Source organism: Melozone crissalis, unplaced genomic scaffold (genome assembly GCF_028551555.1).
Source record: "Melozone crissalis strain CALT ecotype California unplaced genomic scaffold, PUWL_Pcris_2 ptg000042l_1, whole genome shotgun sequence".
NCBI classification, from domain to species: Eukaryota; Metazoa; Chordata; class Aves; order Passeriformes; family Passerellidae; genus Melozone; species Melozone crissalis.
The window spans coordinates 19,414,378-19,439,371 of record NW_026535820.1 but is presented as its reverse complement, the minus strand read 5'-3'; the positions used below and the strand labels follow the sequence as shown (position 1 = coordinate 19,439,371).

Here is a 24,994-nt window from a genome sequence, read left to right as displayed (position 1 = left end):
AACAAAAATAAAAGGAGAAAGACATCCCACGACAAACGCCTTCATGTTCTGCTGACCCACTTCAGTGAGAACACTTGAAAATTCTGTGGCTCTTACTGAGAATGATTTTGCCAGGACTAGGGACTGCAATTAGTCTGTAAAACCAGTGTTACTTGTTCCAGACACACACAGACTTTAAGGCACCCTCTGCATCCAAGCAGGGGTTTGAAATTTCTTTGCAAGACAAATCCCAGGCCTCTGAGTTACACACCAAAAATCCATTTTTGTCATTCTCTCTGACATGTTTTTATGAGAACATTAAACGCCAGTAAAGTCAAGAGAGTAGAACCAGGATTCTGCCGAAGGCAAGGCTTAGAACAATAGTATTAATGAACTACAATTCGTCATCACAAGGCCAAATGGCATATAGGTGTTGCTATACAGCAACACAGCCCTGGCCCGTAAGCAAGCACTGGGGTTTAACAATTGGCATTTATTGCTGTAGGTAAATACCAGCTGCCTCACTCTGAGCCCCAGCAGTTTAGTTTATATCACAGGTTTAAGTCTTTTGCATGTAAACAAAGTTATGCAAACATATACTTTTGAATTTGGGGTAGTTTTTTTCAAAGGTAATCTGAACAAAAGAGGAAGAGCCCTCACTGAGGTACTGAGAAGTGAAATGCAAGAGCAGTGTCTCTGGTTTGAGTTACAAGGAAGGCCATGAGTCCTTTTGAAACCCAATCTTTGCCAAACATACACCACATGTGTGTTTGTAGGCCTGTACCAACGGCTTGCAGAGGCCTCGTTTTACTCTCTTCTGTAATGAACTAATTTGATTAAAGGACCAAAAATTCAACTTGTGCAAGAGCTGCAATGTGAAAAATCCTGGCACCATTAACCTTTGCTGTGGCAGGAACAGGACTTCTGTGGGAACGGAGCATATCTTCCCCCTATGCACGATGCACCAAACGAGCTTTTCGGGACTAAAAATCTCCCCCAAAACAAAAAATAAACCAAAACCCCAAACGAATGCAGCAAACATTTGGGGCGGGAGGCGCTCGCCCGTCCCAGCGGCGCCCGTGCCGAGAGCTGTGCTGCCACCTGCTGGTGGCTCCCGGCATGGCAGAAGCATCAAAATCCTTACTGATTTCACCGATAGTTTACAGAAGTTCCTGCTCCAGTTTTTAACCTCTGCCCCCTCCGAAGGGAAGTGCTTCTCTGGGAAAACATTTGTGAAGTGTTTGGGTTTCTGCTGATTCTGCTGATTCTGTTCAGCTTCTTTTTTCCCTCTCTGCTTTTCCATGTGGTCGCACAGGCCCACAGTCAGAGGGATCAGGCCATCCCTGCGTGCATACCTCCCACACCTCCCCGGGGCTGAGGTAGAGCAGGAGCTTCAAAACTTTCTTCACCGTCTTCTGGTGGCATTTCTTGAAAGTTCACTTTCCAACAGCAGCATACCAAGAAACAGCAAAATGCTCTCAGCCAAATGATTTTTCTTAATTTTGTAACATAAATTCTGAAGGGATCAACAATGTAATTCCTGGAAGTGTCAGAAGCAGCTCTGATCATCCTTTCTCTCAAGACACAAAAACCGCAGGACCACAAGCATTCCGATTATGGCAAAATTGCTTCAGAACACTGTAGCAAATCTGCCATGCCTTCCATACCACAAAAACTATAGAGGATACAACTATGAGAAATGGAACAAAATGGAATGTCTCAAGTCTCACACGTCCAAAACACCACTTACAGCAGGAGGTCTTAAAAATACAGTGTATATTGTTTCATTTAAAAACAAAGAATCATATTTTCAGACAGAAAATGAAAAGGACAGAGACAGCACACCTTCCTTCTTCATCCAGCCCTCTTCCTACTGTGCTTTGAAAAAAACAGAAAGAAAAAGAAAGAAATAAATGGTTGCAATGAAATGTCATTAATTCAGTATCAGCAGCCCACAGATCTGGTAAGAAGTATTACTCAAGCAACTCTACCCATATATGATATCTTGTTTTAAAAAAGACACTAGGATTTACATTATAAGTTTTTTAAAAGTGGTATAATATAGTACTCAATGTTGAGAAATGGAGGGACTGAGGTGGTAAAATACATGCTCAACTACATAAGATTTAAAATGTTTAATGTGCAAGTCTCTGACAGAAATGATTAATTTACAATACACTAACATTTGAAGGATAGGAATTTCTTCTTCATGTGTACGCTCACAGTAGCAGGTGAAATACTCAGTTGCTAAAGTACAAAACATCAGTATGCTTAAGTGAATTATGTATCATTTTTAAGGCAAAAATAGGTAACAACATGACTGCATACAGCTGCAAAAATATTTACAGTATCATTACAGAAACATTATACTTCTAGCATGAAAATTTTAATTTTGCACTTAGTAGACAGTGATTTATTTGAAAAATTATGATTAAAAATGTAAAATTAATCTAGCCAGGATGAGTAGCACTGACATTTTTACCTGGGCCTCTACATTCTCTGATTTTTGTCCTTCAACATCTATCACTATAAGCTGTTCTCTCTCTCCCTGCCACTTTCCAGTCTTATTACAAAGGTGCAGGTGTGCCTGAGCAGCCTTAAGATCCACAGAGGAAGAAGCTGCAGTGCTAAAAATGTATGCAATGGTCCCAGAAAACCAGAAAAAAAAGGAGAGAACAGATCCTGAGAAATAAAATTAAGTGAGAAGAAAAAAAAATAATTAAAAATTAAAGGTGCTATCTGCAGGTATCCAGGGACTTGCTCAGTCGTCCTTGTCCTTGGCTCCATGTTTGAGGATGCGCGTGAACTCAATGTAGTTGAAGTTGCCCTTCTTGTCGATGGGGGCCTCTCTGTACAGCTCATCCACCTCCTCATCCGTGAACCTGTCTCCCATGGTGGTCAGCAGCTCCCGCAGGTAGTCCTCCTGGATGAACCCTGGAGTGAGACACGCAGAGAGAAACACAAAACGGAGGCCGGGCCTCTCAGCTGGGTCTCCAGAAGCAGCAGCACAGATGTGCGCATGGGCAGGCAATTAACCAGTGCAGCACTCCTATATTACATCTGCATTTGCACAGAGCCCCAGCAAATTTCCTTGACTGAATTCTAAAGAAATTCCTTGAGTGCAAAGGGAAAGGAAGTTTAACGCATCTCATACAGATTTTTGAAGACAGGGCCTGACCTGCTGTGGTAAAATAACATTTATTTCCATCTACTGATCTTCAACGGCTCAAAGTGGAAAAACAAGTTCCTGTGACTGCTAGTTTTCATTATACAAGCAATTCTCTTAAATGGACTATATTTTTCTTGCCTTAATTAGATATAGTTGAACATCCTCTATAAACTAGTTTCCCCTGGGGACTAAACAACCACTCTGGCTCTTCAGTGCTGCACAACGCTGTTGCTGGAGGCAGTTTATGTGGATACAGTGAACTCCTGGCAAGTGTCCAGGGAAGTAGTTTCTAACAGAAGGGACTTTCAGACAGGACTGAGCAAGTTAGCTCAGGAGGCAGGAAGAATGTTTATGGTGGAGAGCTAAAGGTAGAAAACCCAGTTAAAAAAAAAAAAAAGAATAGGATGTATTATTTATTATGTGCTAAAAGAGCAGAAGATTTTTGAGGAAGTTAACAAAGATATAAAAAGGAGCAGTTTCTAGGTATCTTCTGCTAATTCTGTTTCAAGAGATGGGCAGAACCACCAGTTGCCAAGTAATTCCAGGAAAATTTAGAGATGAAAAAAGAACCATGCATAACAAAGGGTAGACAGTAGAATGCAGAAACTGCTAAATGCTGATATACGACCAGCCATACCTTTAGCAGCACAACAGTCGCTTCATTTGAGAAGGAAATTGGTTATTGAACTTTAGTTGGAGAAATGTCAGTAACAGAACAGACGAGGTAGAAGTAGGCTCCAAAAAGAAGAGTAAGAAAGTAAACTCTGTGGAACAGCTGGAAATCATATGTAGACACCCACATCAACTAATGTAGATTCAATTAGAATGTGATAAGAAAAGTGCTGCTTTGGAAAGAGAGTTGCATAAGTTAAGCAAACAGAGTTCATTAAAGAGACAAAACCAAAGAGGGAATCAGGGGACCAAAAAGCAGTCAATGAGCATGACAAATTAGCACGGGGGTGGTATATGCTGGGGGAAGGGGAAAAAAAATGTGTTTCAACATATGCTAATGAAAACAGCACCACATCCCAGTGCAGACCAGCCCTTGGATACTGACTGCAAACGAAGAAGGCTAGCAGCAATCTCCTACTTCAGAAACAGGGAGACTGTTCAGTTAGCCAGGCCCATCCTAAACGGGTCAAACCTTGGAGTTCTGTCTTTGAAGATGGGCATAAAGAGGAGGGAAAAGGCAGCCAAACAGATGAGACTCTTTCTCTGTCCTACAGAGACCAGGCAGTGATGAGAGATGACATAAGGATTAGTATTCAAAGAATGCAAGGCCTTTGGTGCTGCACGTTTAGCCTCAAGGACTTAATTGCTCCTGTCTGAATAGGTAGTTGTTTAAACACTGAACTGGGCTGCCAGACCAGGAATAAGCCACACGTTTTATCAGCAACAAATTGTAAAGCAAACAGCGCTCCTGTCCCTCCCACACAGCTTCAGCATAGATGGGGAGTAACAAATAAATGAAACAAAACTTAAGATTCAGCCTGTTGCAAGCAGCACACAGCAGATGACAATGCAGGATCAAAGACCAGATAAAAAATACTCCAAATGCAGACAGACACAACTTTTATATCAATTCCACAGCAATACACATGATAGTAAAACTGAAGTGACATATCCAACTGGGCTGGCAATACAGGAAATGTAAGTAAAACATAACAAGTATGACTACCTTATCCTCATCTATAGGATCTGATTTGTATTACTCCCTTTCAAATGACCTACACTGATGTAGAGCTAGAAAATCAGGCCAATAACAAACACACAAGTGGAGACCATGAAATGAGAAAAAGAGTAAAAGAGTATAAAAGAGTTTGATGTAGCTGGAAATGCTCTTGTACATTTTTGAAAGGAACAAACTGATCAGAAGCCAAATAAGAGGATAAAATTAATAAAGGATTAACATGAAATAGGTTCTACAAACACATCACATGCTGTTGTGAAGACTTCATTGACTGTTATGAATCAAAACTCAATAAAACAGTGCAACTATCTGACATGTCTCCTGGTTAAAATTTGAGGGTGGCATAAGACACAAAACAGACTGTAGAACAAACTACTATCCTCAAATTATTGTAGGACTAGACTAAAACATTTACCACACAGAGCTGAGAGATATTAAAATCAATCTTATCAGTATCTGGGTGCCTAAACTAGTAACTTATTGGTTACATAGACACAGAAGTTTATGTTCCAAAGAACTGGTAGCACAACCATTTTCTTTATATTGTAATTCAAAGGCTCTTGTTTTGGTGCACACAAAAAAACCCCTAGCACAGTGAGTGAGACTACCTGTGGAGAGAAAATAATCAACCTACTAACAAACTTCCTTCTCTAGGAAATGGCAAAGAGATTTCCCTTGAGAGGGAGGAAGTCGATTAGCATTTGAAAAGGCCTTACCAACTGAAAGCCTGTTTACCTACACCTCAGCAGGAAGGCGATGCACTTTGAAAAAGCAAAAGGTGCTAAAAATACACAGGCTGAAAATAGCTGTTGAAACGGAAGGATATCCTTCAAAAGGTGCAGAGCACAGATCAGCTGGTTAGATTAAAATATTGCGGTGGGCAGTTGTGAGGAAAGGTGTAGGTGCAGTGTCATTTCTAGTACAGAGCTTACATAACTTCAGTGTGAGCTAGTAAGACAAGTTCACAACATATCAAGCCACTGATAATCCCACTGAATTGCCTTATGGGTTCATCCCCAGTTACTACACACTTCTCAGGAATGTCGGCCTAGGTGAATAAATTCATAAAAGCATAAACTCTAACCTCAGGATTACAGGCACAACCTTGGAAGTCCAATACAGTAAAACTGAGTTCTGTGTTTTACTCTTTCCCTTTATCTTGCTTTCCACATCAGTCCAAGCTGTCATTTCTGCCTTCTACACCCCACCCAGTTTTTATCTTCAGACCACTAAGACTGCAGACCTTCCTGCAATCTGAAAGCAAACTGAGCTGCATGGTGAGGGCATGACATTTGTCCTCAGAGCCATAAAGAATGCTCAGCCAGAGAGGGTTTGTAAGACTTTATGAAGTCTGGACAGCCTGTCTTGAAATATTAAACACCTGAAGAATTTAGACACATTTCAGACCTACTGCAGAGGGGGACAAACTCAGTTGTATGACAGATTTCCTATTATTACCTTTTAACACCATAAAAAATCACACATTAGTGATTTGAGTTCCTCATCTTAGAGCAAATACATCTTGTTTTACACTTTGAGGAACATACAGACTGCCCAATTAAAGCACCCTTGTTCAAAGCCTTACAGAAGAACAGTCCTCCTAGTCCTCAGTACTGACACAGAAAAGCCAGACAGATTTTACTCTCATTAATTCATTTAACAGAATATGCCATCTAGGATTACCATATCATATTTAATTTATAAGGGTGCAAAATCAGCATACTGTTCAGAAACCTAAATAACACACATAAAAACCCAGCCGTACCCCTGCCAAGCAGCCGAGCTGCACCCACGTACCTGTTGCTTCTTCATCAAAGCAAGCAAAAGCATTCCTGATTACATCCTCTGGGTCTGTGCCATTCAACTTCTCACCAAACATGGTGAGGAACATGGTGAAGTTGATGGGGCCTGGAGCCTCATTCATCATGGCATCCAGGTATTCATCCGTTGGGTTCTTTCCTACAAATAAAGGGATTCGTACTCAGTTTAGCTTTCAAACTGAACAAGCAATCTCAATACAAACCGAGTGTTAACACAAGCTGAGACACCACACCTCACATTTCCCAAACTCAGTATTTTGATTTTTGCAGCACAAATTTGCGTGGCAAGCATGAACAGAAGAAAGGGCCATTACCAAGGGAGGCGAGCATGTCGTGCAGGTCCTCTTTGTCAATGAAGCCATCCCTGTTCTGGTCGATCATGTTGAAGGCCTCCTTGAATTCCTGGATCTGCGACTGATCGAACATGGCAAACACATTGGAAGTGGCGCGCTGAGGGCGCTTCTTGGTGGTCTTCGTCTTTGCCTTTTTGCTAGACATGTCGACTTTTGGACACTAGGGAGAGGAAGAAATACAGTAAATGCAGTAAGATTAGAGTTAGGATTTAAAAACGGAAAAAGTTTTACGGTTTAATGTTACAGCGCGCCTCTAACGCACTCTTATTTCCTCTCATCAGAACGTATTTCCCCAGTATTTTCAAGAAGGGAAACAGAGAAGCAAAAAATATGGATAAAGGAAAGACAGACTAATAAACCAGGAAAAGAGTAATTTTTAGAATTTGAATTTTAGTCTTGAAAAGACCCTCACCTCAGCGGCAGCTGCGGGGACCGGGTACGGAGCAGACACGGAAAGCAGGAAGCGGCTCTGGCGCCGGCGGACGCTCCAGCGCTTCCTGGAGAAACCATCGCCCTGCCGGGCCGCGGGTGGGGACGAGCGCCGGGAGAGGCGGCGGAAGGGCAGCGATACAGCAGCCAGGGGTTTTCCTTACGGATCGCAGCCCATCCCGGCTTCCCTGGGCGGCGGCCGGCTCGGCACGGCCCCGCGGCCGCTTCCCTGCGCCCCCCGCCTCGGCCGCGTTGGAGTATCCCGGGGGAAGCGGCCGCCGCCGGCGCTGGGCCCCGGGCGCCGCCTGCAGGGGAGGGTGGAGACAGCCTGTGGGGAGGGAGGCAGCCTGTGGGGACGGAGCTCCGGAGGGCTTCTGCGGGCAGCGGGAGCTTCCCGGGGGGATTTTCCTTTGTGTACACAAAAGCTCCGCACGCTGAAGGTGGAGCGTCGCTCCGTGCTGCTGGGGCCGCGGCGTGCCCAGGTTCACACGGCGGAGCCACAGCCGGGAGGTGAGCGAAGCCTCCTCGTCCCCCGGGGGCGTCCTGCCCGGATCGGGTCAGCAGGTGTGAGGTGTTATCCTTACCTTCAGTCTTCCTCGTGTTTCGCTCGAGGGATCAGAAAAATTCCAGACTGCATCTTAAAGTCTTCTAAGTGGGTGCTCCCTCAGGAGCGAGCTTAATGCCTCCCGCAGCCATACATTGTAAGGCCACTTGGAGGATTTATTTTTGCATATATTTTCTTAACGAAAAAGGATGACACATATTTTTCCATTCATCATTTGATGTAGGATCTCAGATAAAGGTACAAGCTGTTTTTAGCGTAGGGGGATGGTGTCTGAAATTGCTTCAGAAGCAGCTCACTTTCAGCCCACTTGTACATTTTTTAAATTTTCCAGAGGGAATGCTTGTTCCCATGTTGCTTGCTGGAGTCCCACATAAATAGCTTGGGACTTCAAGAAAACTGTTGTTTAGTGCACAGAAAGGTGCTGAAGTAGTCAGATGGGAAAGCTGCACTGCCAGATCATCATTCTGTGCATCCCCCTCCTCCCTGCTGCCGGCTTTGTTGGTGTGCAGTCTGTGTCTTGGGAAACAAGAATTCCTTAGGGGGAAAGGCACTGGCCAGGCATTGGAGGAAGTTGCCCGAGGAGGGTGGTGGAGTCGCCATCTCTGGAAGTGTTCAAGAAGTGTCTGGATGTGGCACTTGGGGACTATGGTGATGCTGGGTTGATGGTTGGACTAGATGATCTTGAAGGTCTCTTCCAACCTTGATCATTCTGAAAGGAAAAAATAGACATACAAGCTTTTTCTGAAATTATTAATTGTATTTATAAATGTAAATGAACTACATTTAGCCACTGGAGCTACTGAAATAAACATGTAATCTACTATGTAATCTAGAAGCTGCAGTCTCAAATTTGAAGGGAGACATTTTAATTGCCAAGAGGACCAACTTTCTTTCCCTGCTCTCTGCTCAAATCAGAAGTTATTTTATGAGGACTGAGAATTTGGCCTAATTAGCTTGTTATACTTCCCCAATTAATTTTAATATCACTCTTCTAAAGTTTGCCTCAAAGTGCAATAGAACTAAGACTAAACTTTGCTAAATTGAAAGTCTATTAATGGAAAAAACTTTGGGTAAAAAATTCTCTGCTTACTAGACGTGGCACAAAGTTTCAAGATAATTACATGCAAAGTATAAGTGGGCAGAAAGGCAGTAGAAATATGAAGATGTTAACAGAGTTAATAAAATGCTTCTTGATAATGTTGAACAACTGAACAGTGTGTTGAAATTTAATTATGAAAAGTTATCTGATCTCTTAATTTAAACTTCTTTCATCAGTTACTTTAAATTGAACCACTACTGCAAACATGCTACTCTATCTTGTATTGTTTTTCATGCTATTAAAAGGGTGTTACATGATACCTGTCACCATGTATAACTTCTGCAGATGTGGGGATAGGTACACTGAGATTTTTTGCCTAGTGTGAGATCAGTTCTTAATGACAAAATTGCATGTCAGTGTGGTTCTCTTAAAGCTTTTGTCTCCAATTTGTTGCATCATGGTGGAATGAGAAGCAGTTCCTACAGGCAGACCATTTTCTGTTTGATATAAATCTTAGTAATGCTTTTAGAAATGGTTTAATTTGACTTGATTACAGCATTCAACATAGCAATAAAGAAATTTAAAGGGAAAAGAAAGATTTGTTTTGCCTTTTATAATATTTGGAGGATATTTTTTTTAACTTGTTGACATAAATGTTGAAAAGGAGAAAAAGTAAGGATGCTCTTTTTTGTGAGTGTGGTGCTTCCCAAGGGCTGTGCATCAAACATTCAGAACAGAAATTATCCTTTCTGAAAAGATGGTTTTAAAAAATGCTGAGCTCTTAACTCTTGTTTTTCTTCTTTCTACTTCTTTCCTTCATTACTGCCTTCTTTCTCATTTATGTCAGTCTTGTTTAAGAAAAAAACATTTTAAGCAAAATTAGTTAATTGTTCCTATCCTTTCTGTCTAAAATACTCAATGATTTTGTGCCATTGAAATGCTTATTTTCTTTGAATTGTCAAAAACCTTCAAAATTATGTTTCATACTTCAGTTTTAAGGCTGCTACAGACAGTGAGCAATTTACTGTAAACCTTTTCCCTCCTTTCATTGAATTCTTTCTGTTAACAGTTGAACTTCGAGGTAATTTCCAACTTTTAACAATTCTATGATTCAGTTTCCCCACCTTTGCTGAGTTACAGTGACAGTGCAAATATTTGTCATTAACTTGGTTGCTTGGTGAAGCAGAATCAGTTTGTGTCATATGACGTTTCTTTAGGAATCTACTGAATGTGACAGGAATGGCGGCACTGGCTCGCTGTCAAAGCCTGCCTAGACCCGTGCACCCCAGCTGCAAAGAGATGTGGATTCTGGATGTGGAAGGCAGGGAGCAAAAACAGTCTTGAGACTGGGGATGGGGAAGCCCAGCAGTTGCTTTTTCCAGTTTTAGGCTGGAGCACCACCAGGATGGACCCACTGTTTTCTTGGATGCCCTCAAGAAATAATAGCTGCTATGAGGTCTTCCCTACCAGGTCACTGGAGAGTTCTATTGTTTTGGATTTTTTTACCCAAAACTTGGAATCATACTTTTTTTTGGAAAAAAGAAATCTCTTTACTTGTGGGGTTTTTTGAGGAGAGAGAGAGCATACAGGGTGTTTTTAGCCAGTTCTTTAGGGGAGGGCAGCAACAGTGGCCATATGCAGGTACTTAGGGAAGTATAAGAATCAGGGTAGCCTATGATACCTTCCCAGAGTGCTCTCCCAATATCTGCTATTTTTAGTTCACTGAGGGATAAGCTATCCTGAGCCAGATGTGATATTGAGTAACCCACAATTAGCTTCTTTCATGAACTTGCCTAATATGTGATCCTTGACTTGATGTAAGTCTAGCATCCACAATATGCTTTGCTGGTGGTTTTGGAACCCCTTGCAAGGCTGCTATTTTTTACATGAAAAACTGCACCTTACTAACCTGGAACGTACCTATTGCAATGTTTACTCTGTGCTCTAGAATTTGTATTGGAAGAAATATTAAGGCTGAATTGTGTGTCCACTTCTTTTGTGTTACTTTTGCTTCTAGAAAGTTCTTGTATCAGCTGTAGCAGGGAGTCCCACTTGGGTAGTTTTTTCTTGTACAGAAGCCATTCCACACCCTTGGTTGTCATAGAAGTAAGACTGAGGATATGCATAAGAAACAGAAGGGTCTGAAAAGAGAGACTAGATGGAAAAGCAGGTGTGTGATTTCCACATTAAGAATTAAAATTGTTTGAAAGTGGAGTGGAAGGTTTTGCAGTTAGGAGATTTTTTTCTGCGCATATTACAAATGTTTATTACGGAGATTAAGTATTGACAGCAGAGTCAAAGTTAAACAAATCCATCTAAGTTCTAGGTCTAAACTATCATTTAACAAAAGCATTTTTCTGCCAGTTGCTTCACCTGGTATTTTGGCTCATCCCTCTGCCTTTCCATCCCTTCATCCCTGATTCCAGCTGGCATCTGTTGCCTCTGTGTAGCTATACCAAGTGCTGTGCAGTGACAGTCAGAGTCACAGTCACTCTTTTTAAGATGCTGTGAGAGTCACAAAGTTTTCTGGAATTTCTCCAAAAATAACTCCAGTGCTGTGATCCAAGGGAAAAAACATTTGAGGAGTCATGAGTTAAAGAAGAGATTCTGAAATGTGTCTTCACTTGAGTCTCTTGGGGGGCCTCAGATTGCAGGTTATTTTCTGTTTTCATTCAATGACCTCATGAATAAAAATGGTTACTGCTTTCCCAGGTGGTAAATGCTGAAGCATGAAAAATAAAGGCTCTCAGAGAATGTAGTGGTGCCTGTAGAAGAAACACATATTCTTTCTCCATACTTAAAATTAAAAATAGCACAGTTTTGACTTTCTAGTGACTTCCAGTGTTACATGGCTGAGGAAGAGGCAAGAACATGAGTTCTCTAGAGCATGGTATGACAATGATAGGGCAGGTCAAAGGATAAAGCAGAGATACTTAATAGAACATAATTAAAATGCAGTCAGTCTATGAAATGTTGTAAACATATAAGAAAGGAGAAAACAAACTTCAATATATTTTTTTAAAACTGCATCTCAGTGATTATATGAATGGGCACTTACATGTGTTTGACAAAATATTGAGGGACTTTACTCAGCAGACACAGTACTCCTTGCATTCCCAGATCCCAAGTCATTTATACCCAAAGAACACAAGTTAAAAACCCAACTGAATGTTGAAAAGTACATCTTTGGCTGTTTGGCTGGGGTTTTGTTCCCTGTTCTCTATCATCAAAATCACTGTTCTGCCTCTAGTGCTGTATGTCCATCCCTTGTTTTTTATCTTGTTGCAACAATTGGTAAGTTGCAACAATTCTAGCCAAGTCTTTGTGGGGTTTTCAGCTCTTCTTGCATGAGTTTTAATGAGGAGTGTTGCCAGAAACTGTGATTCCATAAAGTGGAGAACTGAAAGGCAAAAATAAGCATTAGGTATTCTTAGTAAGGAGAGCTGAAGGCCTCCCATCTTTAAAACAACTGTAATTAACTCTGCTAAACCTAAGGATGTGCATATGTGCTCTCTCCTTGTGTGTTAGAGTTTGTACCTGTCTGCCAATGTGTATGTACAAATATGGAAGAAAATTAAATGTGCTCAACGCTTGGCCATAGGTCTAAAATAGTCTTTTAAAACATACACAGAAAACAAGAAGCGGCATATTTAGTCAGGTGTTTCACATGAGAAGTAAGCCGTTATCAGTTTTCTTATCAGGTGATGCCTGTGCAAGTCTGGTTGGCTGGTGGAGCAATTTCAAAATCAACATACTTCTTATGGGGTGGGAATTTCTTGCCACTACCTTTTGCATTAGAGATGGTTAGCTCACAATTGAGGAAGAACTCAAAAGAGGGAAAATCCCCAGTGTCTTTTAGATACAAAGCTAAGTCAAGGTTCAAGCAACTCATGTCTGATGCCAGCTCTATTTTAGCACATACTAAGACAAGTCTTACAGGCCTCAATTTACACCCACTCACTTGAATATGCTTGGCACAGGCTGGAAATTATTGTGAAACGCTGTCTTTTAACTCCCAAGGACTATTCATAGTTAAAAAACAAACCAAAGCCTATTTCAATATTTAGTGAGGTTGTACTCAGCGATACCCTAAAATAGTCAAAGTGAGGTTTAAAAATTAAGTAAACCTTACAAAATGAAGCAATTTACAAGAACAGTAAAATGATTTATACCTAAACCTAAACAAGCAGACAGTGAGAGCAGCAAAGTCAGTCTCGACCTGCCTAATGCTGCATGGCAGAAGAGTCTGCATGCAGCAAACAGTTGGGATTTTCCAGGAGGCCAGTTTGATTTCCCACTCTCCTGATAAGTGGAGGCATGTAAACATCTGCCCTTGGATTTATTACATTGATATGAACTGCCTGACCCCTTAAGTCCCGTGATGCAGGGCCTATTATGTATGGCCTCTAGGGAATATCACACTGCTGGTCTGAAAACATTCCTTGGCAGTGTTTTTACCCATGAGCTCCAGAGAAAAATAGGAAAAGGAGCCACGTGCTGCCACCTTTTTAGTTTGTTTTTTTTTTTTGAGATGGAAAGTTTTCTATCTAGTATATCAAAAGTTTGGGAAAACAGTGATCTCTGTGGAGTTGCTGCTCAGAGCACAAAAAAAACCAAAAAAAACAGAGCTGTGTGGAGGGTTTTCCCCCCCATGAATTACTTTTCAGTTTTTCATGGTAACTTAATTTTAAGCTGCATTTTAAGAGGCATTTACTGAGTTCTTTTTCCCTTTGTATTGTTCCTAGTTTCTGCAATACTGTTTCTGAGGTACTGTAATCCTAAATCATTTTTCCAAAGGAGAAAGTTATCTAAAAATGACACTAGGGTTTTGCAAAATTAAGTAAGAAGCCAAAATAGGAGCATGGATGCATAAGCAGTACCAAGGGAGGATTAACTGCTGGTATCTAAAATGTTCCTGACTACACTTTGTTACTCACCCGTTATTTGGATTTACATTGTCGGAATATCTTTGCATTTGTTGTTGTTTGAAATTCCCCAGGAGCATCCCAAATAGTAGGTTAGTAACATCCAGACTAGAAAAGGCCACGAGAAATATGTGATGACAAGATTTGAGATATTTTCCAGCTTTTGGATCGAATGCAGGTATCAGGACAGAAAGGCATGCTGTCACTGGTGCCCTGTGCCAGGATGGGGCCGCTGTGCTGCATTCACTCCTCCAGATACCACAGCGATCCTAGAAACAAGCGATCCAAAGATAGTCCTTAGGTCAGCAGTGAAACAGATCCGTGCTCTGGAGTGCAGGGACAGCACCCCTGTGACATCCCCGAGCTGCTGAGCTAGGGTAACAAGCTGCCTTCATGTTGTGAAATGCTTCAGTCAGCTGATCACTGTGCCGCAAGGATGAGTTTATTTGCTTAAATGAAGAACAGCAACAAGTGTAAAATACCGCACATTACCTTTATCTCCAACAACATAGTAACGATGAAAAGGTAGCAGGCAAACATTCCCTGACAGCACTCAACACAAACATGGTCCTCTTTGGAGGTTTCTCATGCTGCCTCAGTAGCTCTTTGGCTTCATTTGGACCTCTGTGTTTGTAGCCTTAGAACAGGGTAAGTGGGTCATGTAAGATAAATCACTGCCTTTCAGTAGTGCTTCCCAGGGCATTATAGATCACTGCAGATGTAAGACTATTAAATGTGTGCATGAGCCTATGAAAATAATTTTTCATCATAAGCTTGATCTGGTGTGGAGCTTGGAGACTGTTATATATGAACCCCGAGGGAGAAAAGATTAGGTTCCAAGATTTTGGCTGCAAAATGCTAAGGCTAAGTCATCAGAATTTTAAGCTGTTTCAGTGACCAAAGTTATTTTTATTTTTGGAAGTGAATTATTGATGACACATCCCCATGGCCCTCGGCACGCAACCTCAGCTGTCACATTCCTCCCTGCCTAGCTACAAAATGCATCTGATGCTCTTATATGGTCTCTTGGCTGGGGCTGCTGGCCTTGGAGCCTCTCAGCAGTTAAGGGGTTTGCATCCACTTACAGGTTAACTGGTCTCCTACAATATAAAGAAACAGGGAAACTGGAACTTGGGAGGTTATTATTATACTCACACGCCCTTGGATATTCTTTCTCAGTAACACATCTTCCTGAGCAGGTATCTTCACCTCTGCACAGTTCTGTCTCACCCTCTACTCAGAGGGAGCATGCAAGGGACAAAACGGCTACACCCCACATTTCAGAAAACAAAAGCAGCAGTACCCAATATTTTTGAAGTGGACAATTTTCTCTCAAGGAGGATACTAGGTTCTCTTTTATGTAGTTCATACTTATGATTTTAAAATTGCTACTTCGAGCAAGAAAAATCCAGCTGGTACACCTGCTGCTTTCTCAGTATAACATACCAGCACCTAACATGTACAGAGAAAACAGGATCAGGAAAAGAAAGTTTTAGGGACCCAGGGTTCCTAACAAAAGTAAACTGCTCTCTGAATCTAAATGCCATTTAGACACTCAAAGGGAAAAAATATCTTACATCTGTCCTTCCAGCAGGCATGTATGCACACAGTACTGAATTGCAGCAGTGACAAGATCAGTCTAAAAAAGTGACAGCCTAACTTGTTCTCCAGCCTAACATTACATGGTAACGTTTCAACAAGACAGCTTCCTAAATCCCCACTCTCTCATCTTTGTCACAAGGGCACTGCTGGTGAAAACTTCCATGCATACTTGTAAACTACTTCCTAGAACCTTGCAGGTGGCACATGGAGAAATAACTCAGCAGCCATTACTGAAGACCACCAAGGCAGTTAAAAAACAAACTTTCAATAAATGAAGCAGCTGTGACAACCTAAAGCCATGTAGAATATAATGTGGGTAGGAGAAAAACTGAGGCTAAGTTTGTTAGCAGATAAAACACAAAACTGGGAAAAGAATGGTTGAAAACTCAATTTTAATTAAGCCTGTAAGTGGAAAAAATGACCCTGGAATAAAAAAATAAAATATAGTCCAACTATGCCAGCTGAGTATACTTTGTCAAGTTATTTACAAACCTGAAGCCAGAATATCTTCCAGAGTTGCCATATGGGAACACAAGCAAGATTAAGTAACCAAGCCTTCATGGTATCACACATGAAATGAGACAAACCCACCTTACAGGATAAGCTGTCAGAGCCTTTACAATCCCTTGTGCTGAGTTCCTGCTCCTTGGGGTCTTAAATAATGTGATATTGCTGAGGGCAAGCTTTCTGGATGAGAGGTCATTGTTTTAATTGATAAATACATAGGCAAAATAAATTCTCCTCCTGCTTTCTAACTTGCAGTAGCCAAGAGAATGAGGCACACAGAAAAGCATGGTCATGCTAAGAACTAACAGAAAAATCCTCCTCTTTTCTTTGTGTTTGAGACAACGTCAGCACAACCAGTTCTGAGTGACTGACTGCTTGGTTAAAAGCCATCTTGCTAATACATCTGAGGAGTATGTATGATACTTTAAAAAGTGAGAACAACTTCAGCACCTATAGGTTTTACCAAGTTAATTCTCAGAATGACTTGGTCACATTCTCACAAGCAAATGAATTAGCTGTAGAAAAATAAAGATTTGTGTAAGTTTTCTGGCCATGTATTGCTGTTTATTAGTGCCAGCACAGACTCTTTTGCTCAAGCTTCCTTCAGCAGAAGGGAAAAAATATGCCTAATTCCCCCTTACTTAGCAAAGAATGCACACTTTGACATGAAAGTACTGCTAGAAAACCCATCAATATTAAAAGGAAGCAAAAGCTGGGCATGGTATCTGCTCAAGAATCAAATGTTCTCTACTGGCCATGAGGCAATTGTAACAGTCTTCCCTAACTATTTATTTGGTTAACTACTTACACAGTAGTCAGATCCCGCTTCAAAAACCTGAGATGAAAGACTTCTGCAGATGCATTTTTAAAGATGCCAGCAGATGCTGCTAGGAGCATTTCAGAACTCTGTGACACTGAACAAAACATCAGGAAAATGAGTTTTCCAGCTTGACTTGCAACTGCAAGAAAAATACAATGAATGCACCTGCATTTGTAAATGTGTAATAGAAATTTCATTCTTCACAAAAGATTTTGAGGTATTTTATCTATATAGCAATCTTTATTTCAAAATGGCATTTATTACAAAAATGTAAAAATCCAGCAAAACCAGAAATGTTGAGATTATTTTCCTGGACTATCAACTCCAGGGAATGTTTTTCCTGTAGCCTTTCCCTCAAAATATTTTCCCTGCTTCCAGTCTGATTACAGGTGCAAATGTGCCTAAATGGCCTGGAATAGATAAATATATTGAAAAAGACAAAAGCTTTGGAGCTAAATGCATGCAACAAGTTCTATCAGGAAGAAACCATTAAAAATAAACATAAATGTAGAGATAATGTGCAGGTATCCAGGGACTTGCTCAGTCGTCCTTGTCCTTGGCTCCATGTTTGAGGATGCGCGTGAACTCAATGTAGTTGAAGTTGCCCTTTTTGTCGATGGGGGCCTCTCTGTACAGCTCATCCACCTCCTCATCCGTGAACCTGTCTCCCATGGTGGTCAGCAGCTCCCGCAGGTAGTCCTCCTGGATGAACCCTGGAGCACAGTGTAGGAGGACAGAAGAGGAGTTTTTACATTTATCTGCTAATACGTGCATGACAATTTCTTTCTTTGAGTTCTTTCCCTCAGATAGAGATACCTACAGTCTTCGTCTGCCAAATGAAAACAATACCATTAAACCCTATCACTAAAATTGCCAAATAATTACAAGGATTCAATCAAATCAGGCATCTTAGTTTGAAAGGTCTCACTACTTCAAATAAAGACCATTATATGCTTTACCTGTGGTGTTCTATAGAATATAAAAATTTATCAGCATTCGTATTGGACATTCTTCCCAACAGCAGGGCTACACTCCCAACAGTACCAAGAACCTTCTAACTCGGTATTTTAAAAATCACAAAGGGGATCAGTTTACCTTGAGACTTCTTATTGAAATACCACAAAAAAAGAAAGTCATGGAACTTGACTATTAACATTCAATAAGTGCATGAAACATGGGAAAGTTTACAACATTTCAAATTGATCTTAAATCACTGGTAAAACTAAGATTTACCAGATTGGTATATCTTGTAAAGAATAAATTCTCGGCGTGGTTTATTAAACAAGTAGGCTTGTCTAACTTGTGATTGCTTTTATCATCACTCCTGTGAGTAACACAAGAATTTTCTTGCATTCATTTTCTTCTCCTTTTGTGCACCTTAACAAGAGGGAAGGTGGATACAAGCTGCTGACAGAAAAGCTCTCCATAAAAGAACAACAGCTTTGAAAACAGTGTTTCCCCTTATAAAAGCAGCCCCAAAGGTGAATTTTAAGTTAGGAATAAATTAAGACCCTGGTTCCCGATCAACATCTTTTATACTTTCTTCTGTCTTGACCAGAATGAACTGCCAGAAATTTGAAATTTCTACAGAGACTGAAAAGGCAAAATTTAGCACATGAGGATACAGTCATGATTTTCAGTTTGCAGAAATTAAAATTTTCAGAGTTAAAAAACTGAACACCAATTCTATGAACACAAGTATTTGTTGTTACAGAAGTAAGCAGAAGTAGTACATGTGCACTGTTGTTTCACCCACGTACCTGTTGCTTCTTCATCAAAGCAAGCAAAAGCATTCCTGATTACATCCTCTGGGTCTGTGCCATTCAACTTCTCACCAAACATGGTGAGGAACATGGTGAAGTTGATGGGGCCTGGAGCCTCATTCATCATGGCATCCAGGTATTCATCTGTTGGATTCTTTCCTACAAATAAAGGGATTCATACTCAGTTTAGCTTTCAAACTGAACAAGTAATGTCAGTAGTGTTAATACAAACTGAGACACCTCTCATATCCCAAACTCAGTATTTTGATTTTTGCAGCACAAATTTGCGTGGCAAGCATGAACAGAAGGAAGGGCCATTACCTAGGGAGGCGAGCATGTCGTGCAGGTCCTCTTTGTCAATGAAGCCATCCCTGTTCTGGTCGATCATGTTGAAGGCCTCCTTGAATTCCTGGATCTGCGACTGATCGAACATGGCAAACACATTGGAAGTGGCGCGCTGAGGGCGCTTCTTGGTGGTCTTCGTCTTTGCTCTTTTGCTAGACATGGTGGCTGTTGGTTCTAAGGAGACAGAAATATATCCAAGATTTAGCCTTATTAAATCACGTTGCAAGTCCCTGGGGTAGAGGAACATCAGGCTTCATGTTATGGGCATATACCCTGAAGTACACATTTATTTCAATATCTCCTGCTCCATTTTCCTTCATACTGCACTTGCTGCAAAAGCATAAAGCCTTTGAGGATTGTGGGACCAGCACAGTAGGCCAATAGGAGGCTATATCAAAAAGCCCAAATCAAATCATAGCTCTTGAAACTCACACAGTGCTTGTGTTGCTGATTCAATACTCCACCTGCATCTTCCACAAATTAATACAACTACATATGCAGAAATTTGGGAGCCACTGTTGACACAGAAGGATATGTGCTGCTAAACTAGCACAGTGGTTAAATAGATCAGACAGTATGCTAAAGTAACATTTTGGAGGAAAAAAAATGTATTTTAGGCTCTAAATAGCATTTTGTTAGACTAGCTACCGTTGAGAGAGAGAGAGAGAGCACCGATGTAGCTCAAAAGTTCTACAGTGCTATTCCCTTACACAGTGGAACTACTACACAACACATGCAAATGCCAACACACTCTTTTTAGAATTAATTGAAAGGCAACCCTTAGAAACATTTATGTTTTTATAAATTTTCACATATCACAGGTATACTAATGTTATTGTTTCCATTGAAGCTGTCATATGAAGAAATAAACATGGTAGATTATTATATATTATAACACTATTACATTCAGGCTACAAGTGAGGCTTTTAAATTAACTGCATCTCTTTATCTGGAAAGATACATGTAGTGTTCCAACTAAATGTATGACAGCACAAACTGGAAAAGCTGAGTCATTCATGAAAGGCAAACACAAAGTCCTCAAGACTGCTTTTGGATCAAAGTTAGACCCTTTTAAATGTTGTTTCCAAAAGTCTCATAATCTCTGCTTGCATTAGCTACAACTAAAGTGTAATCTGTACTGCTAAAATCCCTCATAATGCTCAAAGTGTTATGCAAACCAAATTCCTTCCATCCTTGACTCTGAATTTTACAGAAAGCACCTGTAGCAAGTGTCTCCTGAAAGAAGAAAATTTAAGCTTCACTTGTAATTGCAAAAATATCAATATTCTGAAATCTACACTAAGTATTAATTTTATAACTTAGAAACAAATCATCTGGTCAGAACAGCAGTGCTAATTGGAGACATAGCACAGTTCTAACTGTTTCTCAAATAGTTTTCTCAAAGATAGAATATTTCTGTTAGAGTCCTGAAAAGCAAGACTGAAGTCACTAACTGGGATCCATCCTTAAATAAAAAGGGAGTAAAATTAAGCAAATCAACTCAATATGCAGACACAAAGCAGTTATTTTTGGGGTTTTTTTTTAACTAAAAGGAAAGACATTTTACCTTGCTTTGTATTAGATACCTGACAGGGTGTACCAAGCATCTGGATCATAAAAGGAAATTCCATGGTTACCTCCTTCTCAGTCTGTCCACACAGACAGCTACTGATGTCCCCTGCTAATTCCACACTTTTAAATCCTACGTGCATCCACAACGTTCTTCTGACGTACAAAACAAACCATTATGTCCCGAACTAAAAATAGCCCCTGAAATGCAACTGCGCATCGCTCAGCAACGCAGACGTTCCCTCTCTCCAGTGCCCTCACTAACCACCAGCTACCCGAGATGTCTGGCCTCCACAACACTGCAACAAATAAACCTCAACTCTTGACTTCCAGATACTTATGCAGACAGCTGACCACAAAGGTAGTTTGCTTTCAAGCTGCAGCCAAGGGTTGTGCATAACTTTGGTGGTTTTCTTACCCCTGTAAAAAAAAAACCCAGGCAAGCTAGCATTTAACTCTGGGTTATTGATTAGAAGTTCCACTACTCAAAATAGAGCCAAACAGCATCTTTTAATTCCTCTTCTCTGAAATAACAGTTTTCAGGAGATGGCTCATTCAAAGTAAACAAAAAAGTTTACTCTGCATGTGCTGATGCCAACCAAATTAATTTTTACCTTTTTACTTTTATATATCTCCATATTCTTTACATCTATATTTGCAGCTCTGTAGCCTGTTATTGTATTGATAGCTAGCATTTACCTACTCTACTAGAAAGACAAAATACATGCCCCAGCAGCTCTAAGGCCTTGAGGTTACATTCTTTTGGATCCCAGGTCAAAACAGCTTCCTAACATTTCATAAAGTTCAGTTCATATCTAAAGGGGGGTTGGGGGGTGTTCAGAAAAGGGGAGAACCAGGGGCAAATTATCTCATCACCTCTGTCTCTAATTGGGGATTCTTGTCAGTGATGCTAATTTGCTGAACCTATAAAATTGTATCCACTTGTTACAGTACGCACCTTCAGCGCTTTTTCCACTTTTTCATTCTGCATGTTGTGCACCATAAGGATCCTTATAATGGTAATCCCTTTTTATCACCTAATTGTGTCTGGCTTGTAATTTTAGGATCAGTAAAAAGGCATAAGTGCTGCAAAGGCAGTGCTCCCAGCAAGCCACTACATGCAATTCTCTCACTACAATTCAATCCTAAGCAAGAGGAGGCAAAAAAGCAGGCTGTCAGCACATTCTTTTTAATTCTGTTGAGAAGATTGACCTGTCAGAGTATATATTACTAGAAAAACCGAAGAAAGTGCCAATGCTTGCATTACTATTGTCTAAGTTTCTCTGAACCAGACTTGGGAACTCCTCCAGTCCAAAAGAGCTGCCAGCCCAGCTACAGAGAAACATCAGATCTCACAGGACTGCAGTGCCCTTCAGCACAGGTTTGCTGCAGCTATGCCTGAAACACTGGCCTCAGCTCCAGGAATGTCTGTTAGAAAAGAGGGTGGTACTTTTTGGAACATGTTCAGAAAACCAAAGGCATCAATCCAGTTAGCCAAAGAGAACAATTTATGATTTAAAAGTTCCAGAAGTGTTTGTATTTTGTGTTATCCAATGAAAAGACCCATGCCTAAGCCAACACTTTTGTAGTTGAAATGGGGTCAGTATAAGCTGGAAATAGAATTTCAGTAGATAAAAAGTGGGAATACTTTGCATTAGATAGTGCAAGTCATGACATGCTGGTTTAGTCCCTGTTGTTTAATACTGTGCTGCACTGAATGGTCTGGGCCCTGTTTTGGAAGCTGTCCAAGAAACTTCAAATGTAAGACATTACCTGTGAGACACATCATAAGGTATTTTTTAAAATGCAACCTTTCTTTAGGAAGATTTTCACATATTAAAAAAACAATAAATAGGTAGTAGCAGCACTGTGCTGCTTTGTGCTGCCTATATTGCCATTTGTTCAGCCACAGTGGATATCAAACCACAGAAGCACAGAGAATCATCTTGTGGTCCCTTCCTCTGGGAAAGTGATAAACCCTTGAGGAAAAAAGAACCCAAGCAACTAAAAATTTTGAGCCACTCAGTAAAAGCTGTGAAAATTTACAGCCACTAACAATGGTGCAAGCTGGACCTGCTCAGAGGCAGTGACCAAAAGCTATGCTTTAGAAAACACTCCCATGTTTCAAAATTGTGACTATTGTAATAGCTGCAAAATCTATTACTGAAAAAAACCAAACTACAATACAATAAAGCCCCAAAACCATAGCCAAGAAAGTCTCTACATGAACTAAGACAGAACATCAAACTCAAAAGTCAGCCTCAAAGCTAAATCCCAAATTCTGTCCACATACTCAATTGCAGCATCACATACAGTCACACATCCATCAAAATCTGGGTGGCAACAGGAAGAGATAAGAGCAAAGTGCTCTCCAGCAGATCTGTGTCACGGCTCAATAAAGAGCAGATTACACTTTACGAAAGCAAACTAGCAAAAACCAAACCCTGCGCTGTGCCACCCAGTCTTAAAAGCCACTTTAGCACACTTCTCACTAATAAGCTTCCCAAAACCCTTGTACAGGAGTCACACTTGCCTCAAAATCCAGCGCCAGTGAGTCAACACAGCCTGTCTGCAAAAGAGAAAACAAGGCTCAGAGGTGACCTTACCACTCTCTACATAAACACCTGAAAGTAGGGTGTAGCCAAATGGGGATCGGCCTATTCTCCCATTCACTAAGCGACAGGATGAGAGGACAGTCTGAATCTGTGCCAGGTTTAGGTTGGACATTAGGAAGAACTCCTTCACAGAAAGGGTGATTAGACATTGGAATGGGCTGCCCAGGGAGGTGGTGGAATCACCATCCCTGGAGGTGTTCGATGAAGACCGGACGTGGCACTCAGCTCCAGTTCCATGGTGGTCGGTCACAGCTGGACTCGATGATTTCAGAGATCTTTTCTAACCTAATTGATTCTGAGAGCCGGGGAACCACTGCACGCAGTCCCCTGTGCGGCTTTGGTTATTCTAGAGCAGGAAGGGACAGACCCAGGCCCACTACCCCAGCCTCTCCCGACCGCAGCAGCTCCCAGCCCTGCCCCTCCCATGCTCCCACAAAGCCGAGGAAACACCCGCAGAGGGCTCGATGTGGCCGGGAGGCAGCCGAGCCCTTCCGACAGGGAGACAAGCCCCTTTTAACACCAGTTCCCTGAAACGATGCACAGGGAGCTCCGGGCCCCGCGACCCCCGGAGCCGGGGTCTCTCCCAGCTCCAGCCTGCAGGGCGGATCCCCATCCCCGTCAAGAGCAGCATCACCGAGCCGAGGCCCGAGGAGAGCTGCGGGAGGCGACGCCGCAAGCGACCCCCGGGCCGGCGCCGCCCACCCCTCACCGGCGGCTGGCGCAGACCCGCGGGCAGCGGGCGGAGCCCCCCGACTCACCTGGCGGCGGGACACGGCACCGGCGGGGAGCGGCTGGAGCGACACTTCCGGAGAGCGGAGCGGCCGCCGCCCTGCCGGGCAGGAAGGAAGCTTTGGGCGAGACCATCTGCGCAGGAGGGGAAGGTGGCGGCTTGGCTCATCGCTTCGGCGGTCGGGCGCCACGAGTCGTGTCGGGAAGAGGACCCGCGTGTTTCGTGTTTTTAGCCTGGATGCTCTGCCTTCCTTGAAGGAGAAAGCCAGAGCCACGAGCTCAGCCCCTCTATCCTGTGTGTGCGTTCTCCCCCCTCCTCCGGGACGCGTTGGTGCAGCGCAGTGTGGTCACCACATTCCACGGGCGAGAGGCGGAGGCAGTCGCGCGCCTGCCCTTGTAAGGCAACGGCGGGAGTTTCCTGGTCGCGCCGGTGGGCGGGGTCGTGCCGCTCGCCCCGCCCCGCCCGGCCCGGCTCGGCCCCGCCCCGCCCCGCCCCGCCCCGCCCCGCTCCGCTCCGGCTCTGGGCTGGCCGGGGGTTCTGTGGGGTGTGAGGGGGAGCCGGGAACCCAGTGCTGCAGAGCCATGGAGTGGGCAGGCCGGGAGGGATGCAGAGACCGCCATCTGGTGCAGCCTCTCCGCTCAAGCACGTGGCACAGGATTGTATCCATACGGTTCTTGAACATCCCCAGTGAGGGAGATGCCAAACCCTGTCTGGGCTGCCTGTTTCAGTGTGTGGTCACCCACGCACTAGAGAAGTTCCTCCTCATGTTCAGGTGGCACTTCCCAGGCATCTGACTCCTTGGCACCACCCAGAAGAGCCTGGCTCCATCCTTTTGACCCTCCCTTCAAATTCTTATGAGATAAATAGAGTCAGGAGACCTGCTCTTTTAAAAAGGCCTTTATTAAAAACAGCTCTGGGTGGGGAACCCGAGGGGTCGCGCACACCGCCGCTGCTCCCACAGGAGGACGCTGAGAAGAAGGAGTGCAGCTTTGTCTCTCGGGAGAGTGAGAGCTGATGCTGGCTCGTAGTTTAGGGATGTCATCCAAACTGAGTACTATTAAAGTTATGGTGACA

General features: G+C 42.3%; 2 protein-coding genes across 4 annotated transcripts; both read right to left on the bottom strand.

Moving 5' to 3' along the window:
* Window positions 1–2,099: 2,099 nt before the first annotated feature.
* Window positions 2,100–7,532, bottom strand: LOC128942583 (myosin regulatory light chain 2, smooth muscle minor isoform-like). The gene is made up of 4 exons (XM_054285138.1): window positions 7,424–7,532; window positions 6,973–7,171; window positions 6,636–6,797; window positions 2,100–2,913 (listed from the first exon to the last, which is right to left on the bottom strand). The coding sequence occupies exons 2-4, from the start codon at window positions 7,154–7,156 to the stop codon at window positions 2,741–2,743; spliced, it is 519 nt and encodes a 172-aa protein (XP_054141113.1). The 5' UTR covers window positions 7,157–7,171; window positions 7,424–7,532; the 3' UTR covers window positions 2,100–2,740.
* A 9,576-nt stretch (window positions 7,533–17,108) lies between these two features.
* Window positions 17,109–24,032, bottom strand: LOC128942591 (myosin regulatory light chain 2, smooth muscle minor isoform). Of its 3 annotated transcripts, none has more exons than XM_054285147.1 (5): window positions 23,949–24,021; window positions 23,109–23,144; window positions 18,983–19,180; window positions 18,659–18,820; window positions 17,109–17,611 (listed from the first exon to the last, which is right to left on the bottom strand). In XM_054285147.1, exons 3-5 carry the CDS (start codon window positions 19,164–19,166, stop codon window positions 17,439–17,441), a joined length of 519 nt encoding a protein of 172 aa, XP_054141122.1. In that variant the 5' UTR covers window positions 19,167–19,180; window positions 23,109–23,144; window positions 23,949–24,021; the 3' UTR covers window positions 17,109–17,438. The 3 variants fall into 3 exon arrangements, with proteins under 3 accessions (XP_054141122.1, XP_054141124.1, XP_054141123.1); XM_054285149.1 differs by having other exon boundaries at window positions 23,109–23,140; window positions 23,949–23,964; XM_054285148.1 differs by lacking the exon at window positions 23,109–23,144 and having other exon boundaries at window positions 23,949–24,032.
* Window positions 24,033–24,994: the final 962 nt, after the last annotated feature.

Bases quoted from the DNA above. Each gene is read 5' to 3' on its own strand.
- LOC128942583 (XM_054285138.1), bottom strand. From the start codon at position 7,156: ATGTCTAGCAAAAAGGCAAAGACGAAGACCACCAAGAAGCGCCCTCAG. The intron at 6,798-6,972 runs GTAATGGCCCTT...CTTTATTTGTAG, and splicing joins CGACATGCTCGCCTCCCTTG to GAAAGAACCCAACGGATGAA. The intron at 2,914-6,635 runs GTACGTGGGTGC...GTCTCACTCCAG, and splicing joins CTTTGATGAAGAAGCAACAG to GGTTCATCCAGGAGGACTAC.
- LOC128942591 (XM_054285148.1), bottom strand. From the start codon at position 19,166: ATGTCTAGCAAAAGAGCAAAGACGAAGACCACCAAGAAGCGCCCTCAG. The intron at 18,821-18,982 runs GTAATGGCCCTT...CTTTATTTGTAG, and splicing joins CGACATGCTCGCCTCCCTAG to GAAAGAATCCAACAGATGAA. The intron at 17,612-18,658 runs GTACGTGGGTGA...ACTGTGCTCCAG, and splicing joins CTTTGATGAAGAAGCAACAG to GGTTCATCCAGGAGGACTAC.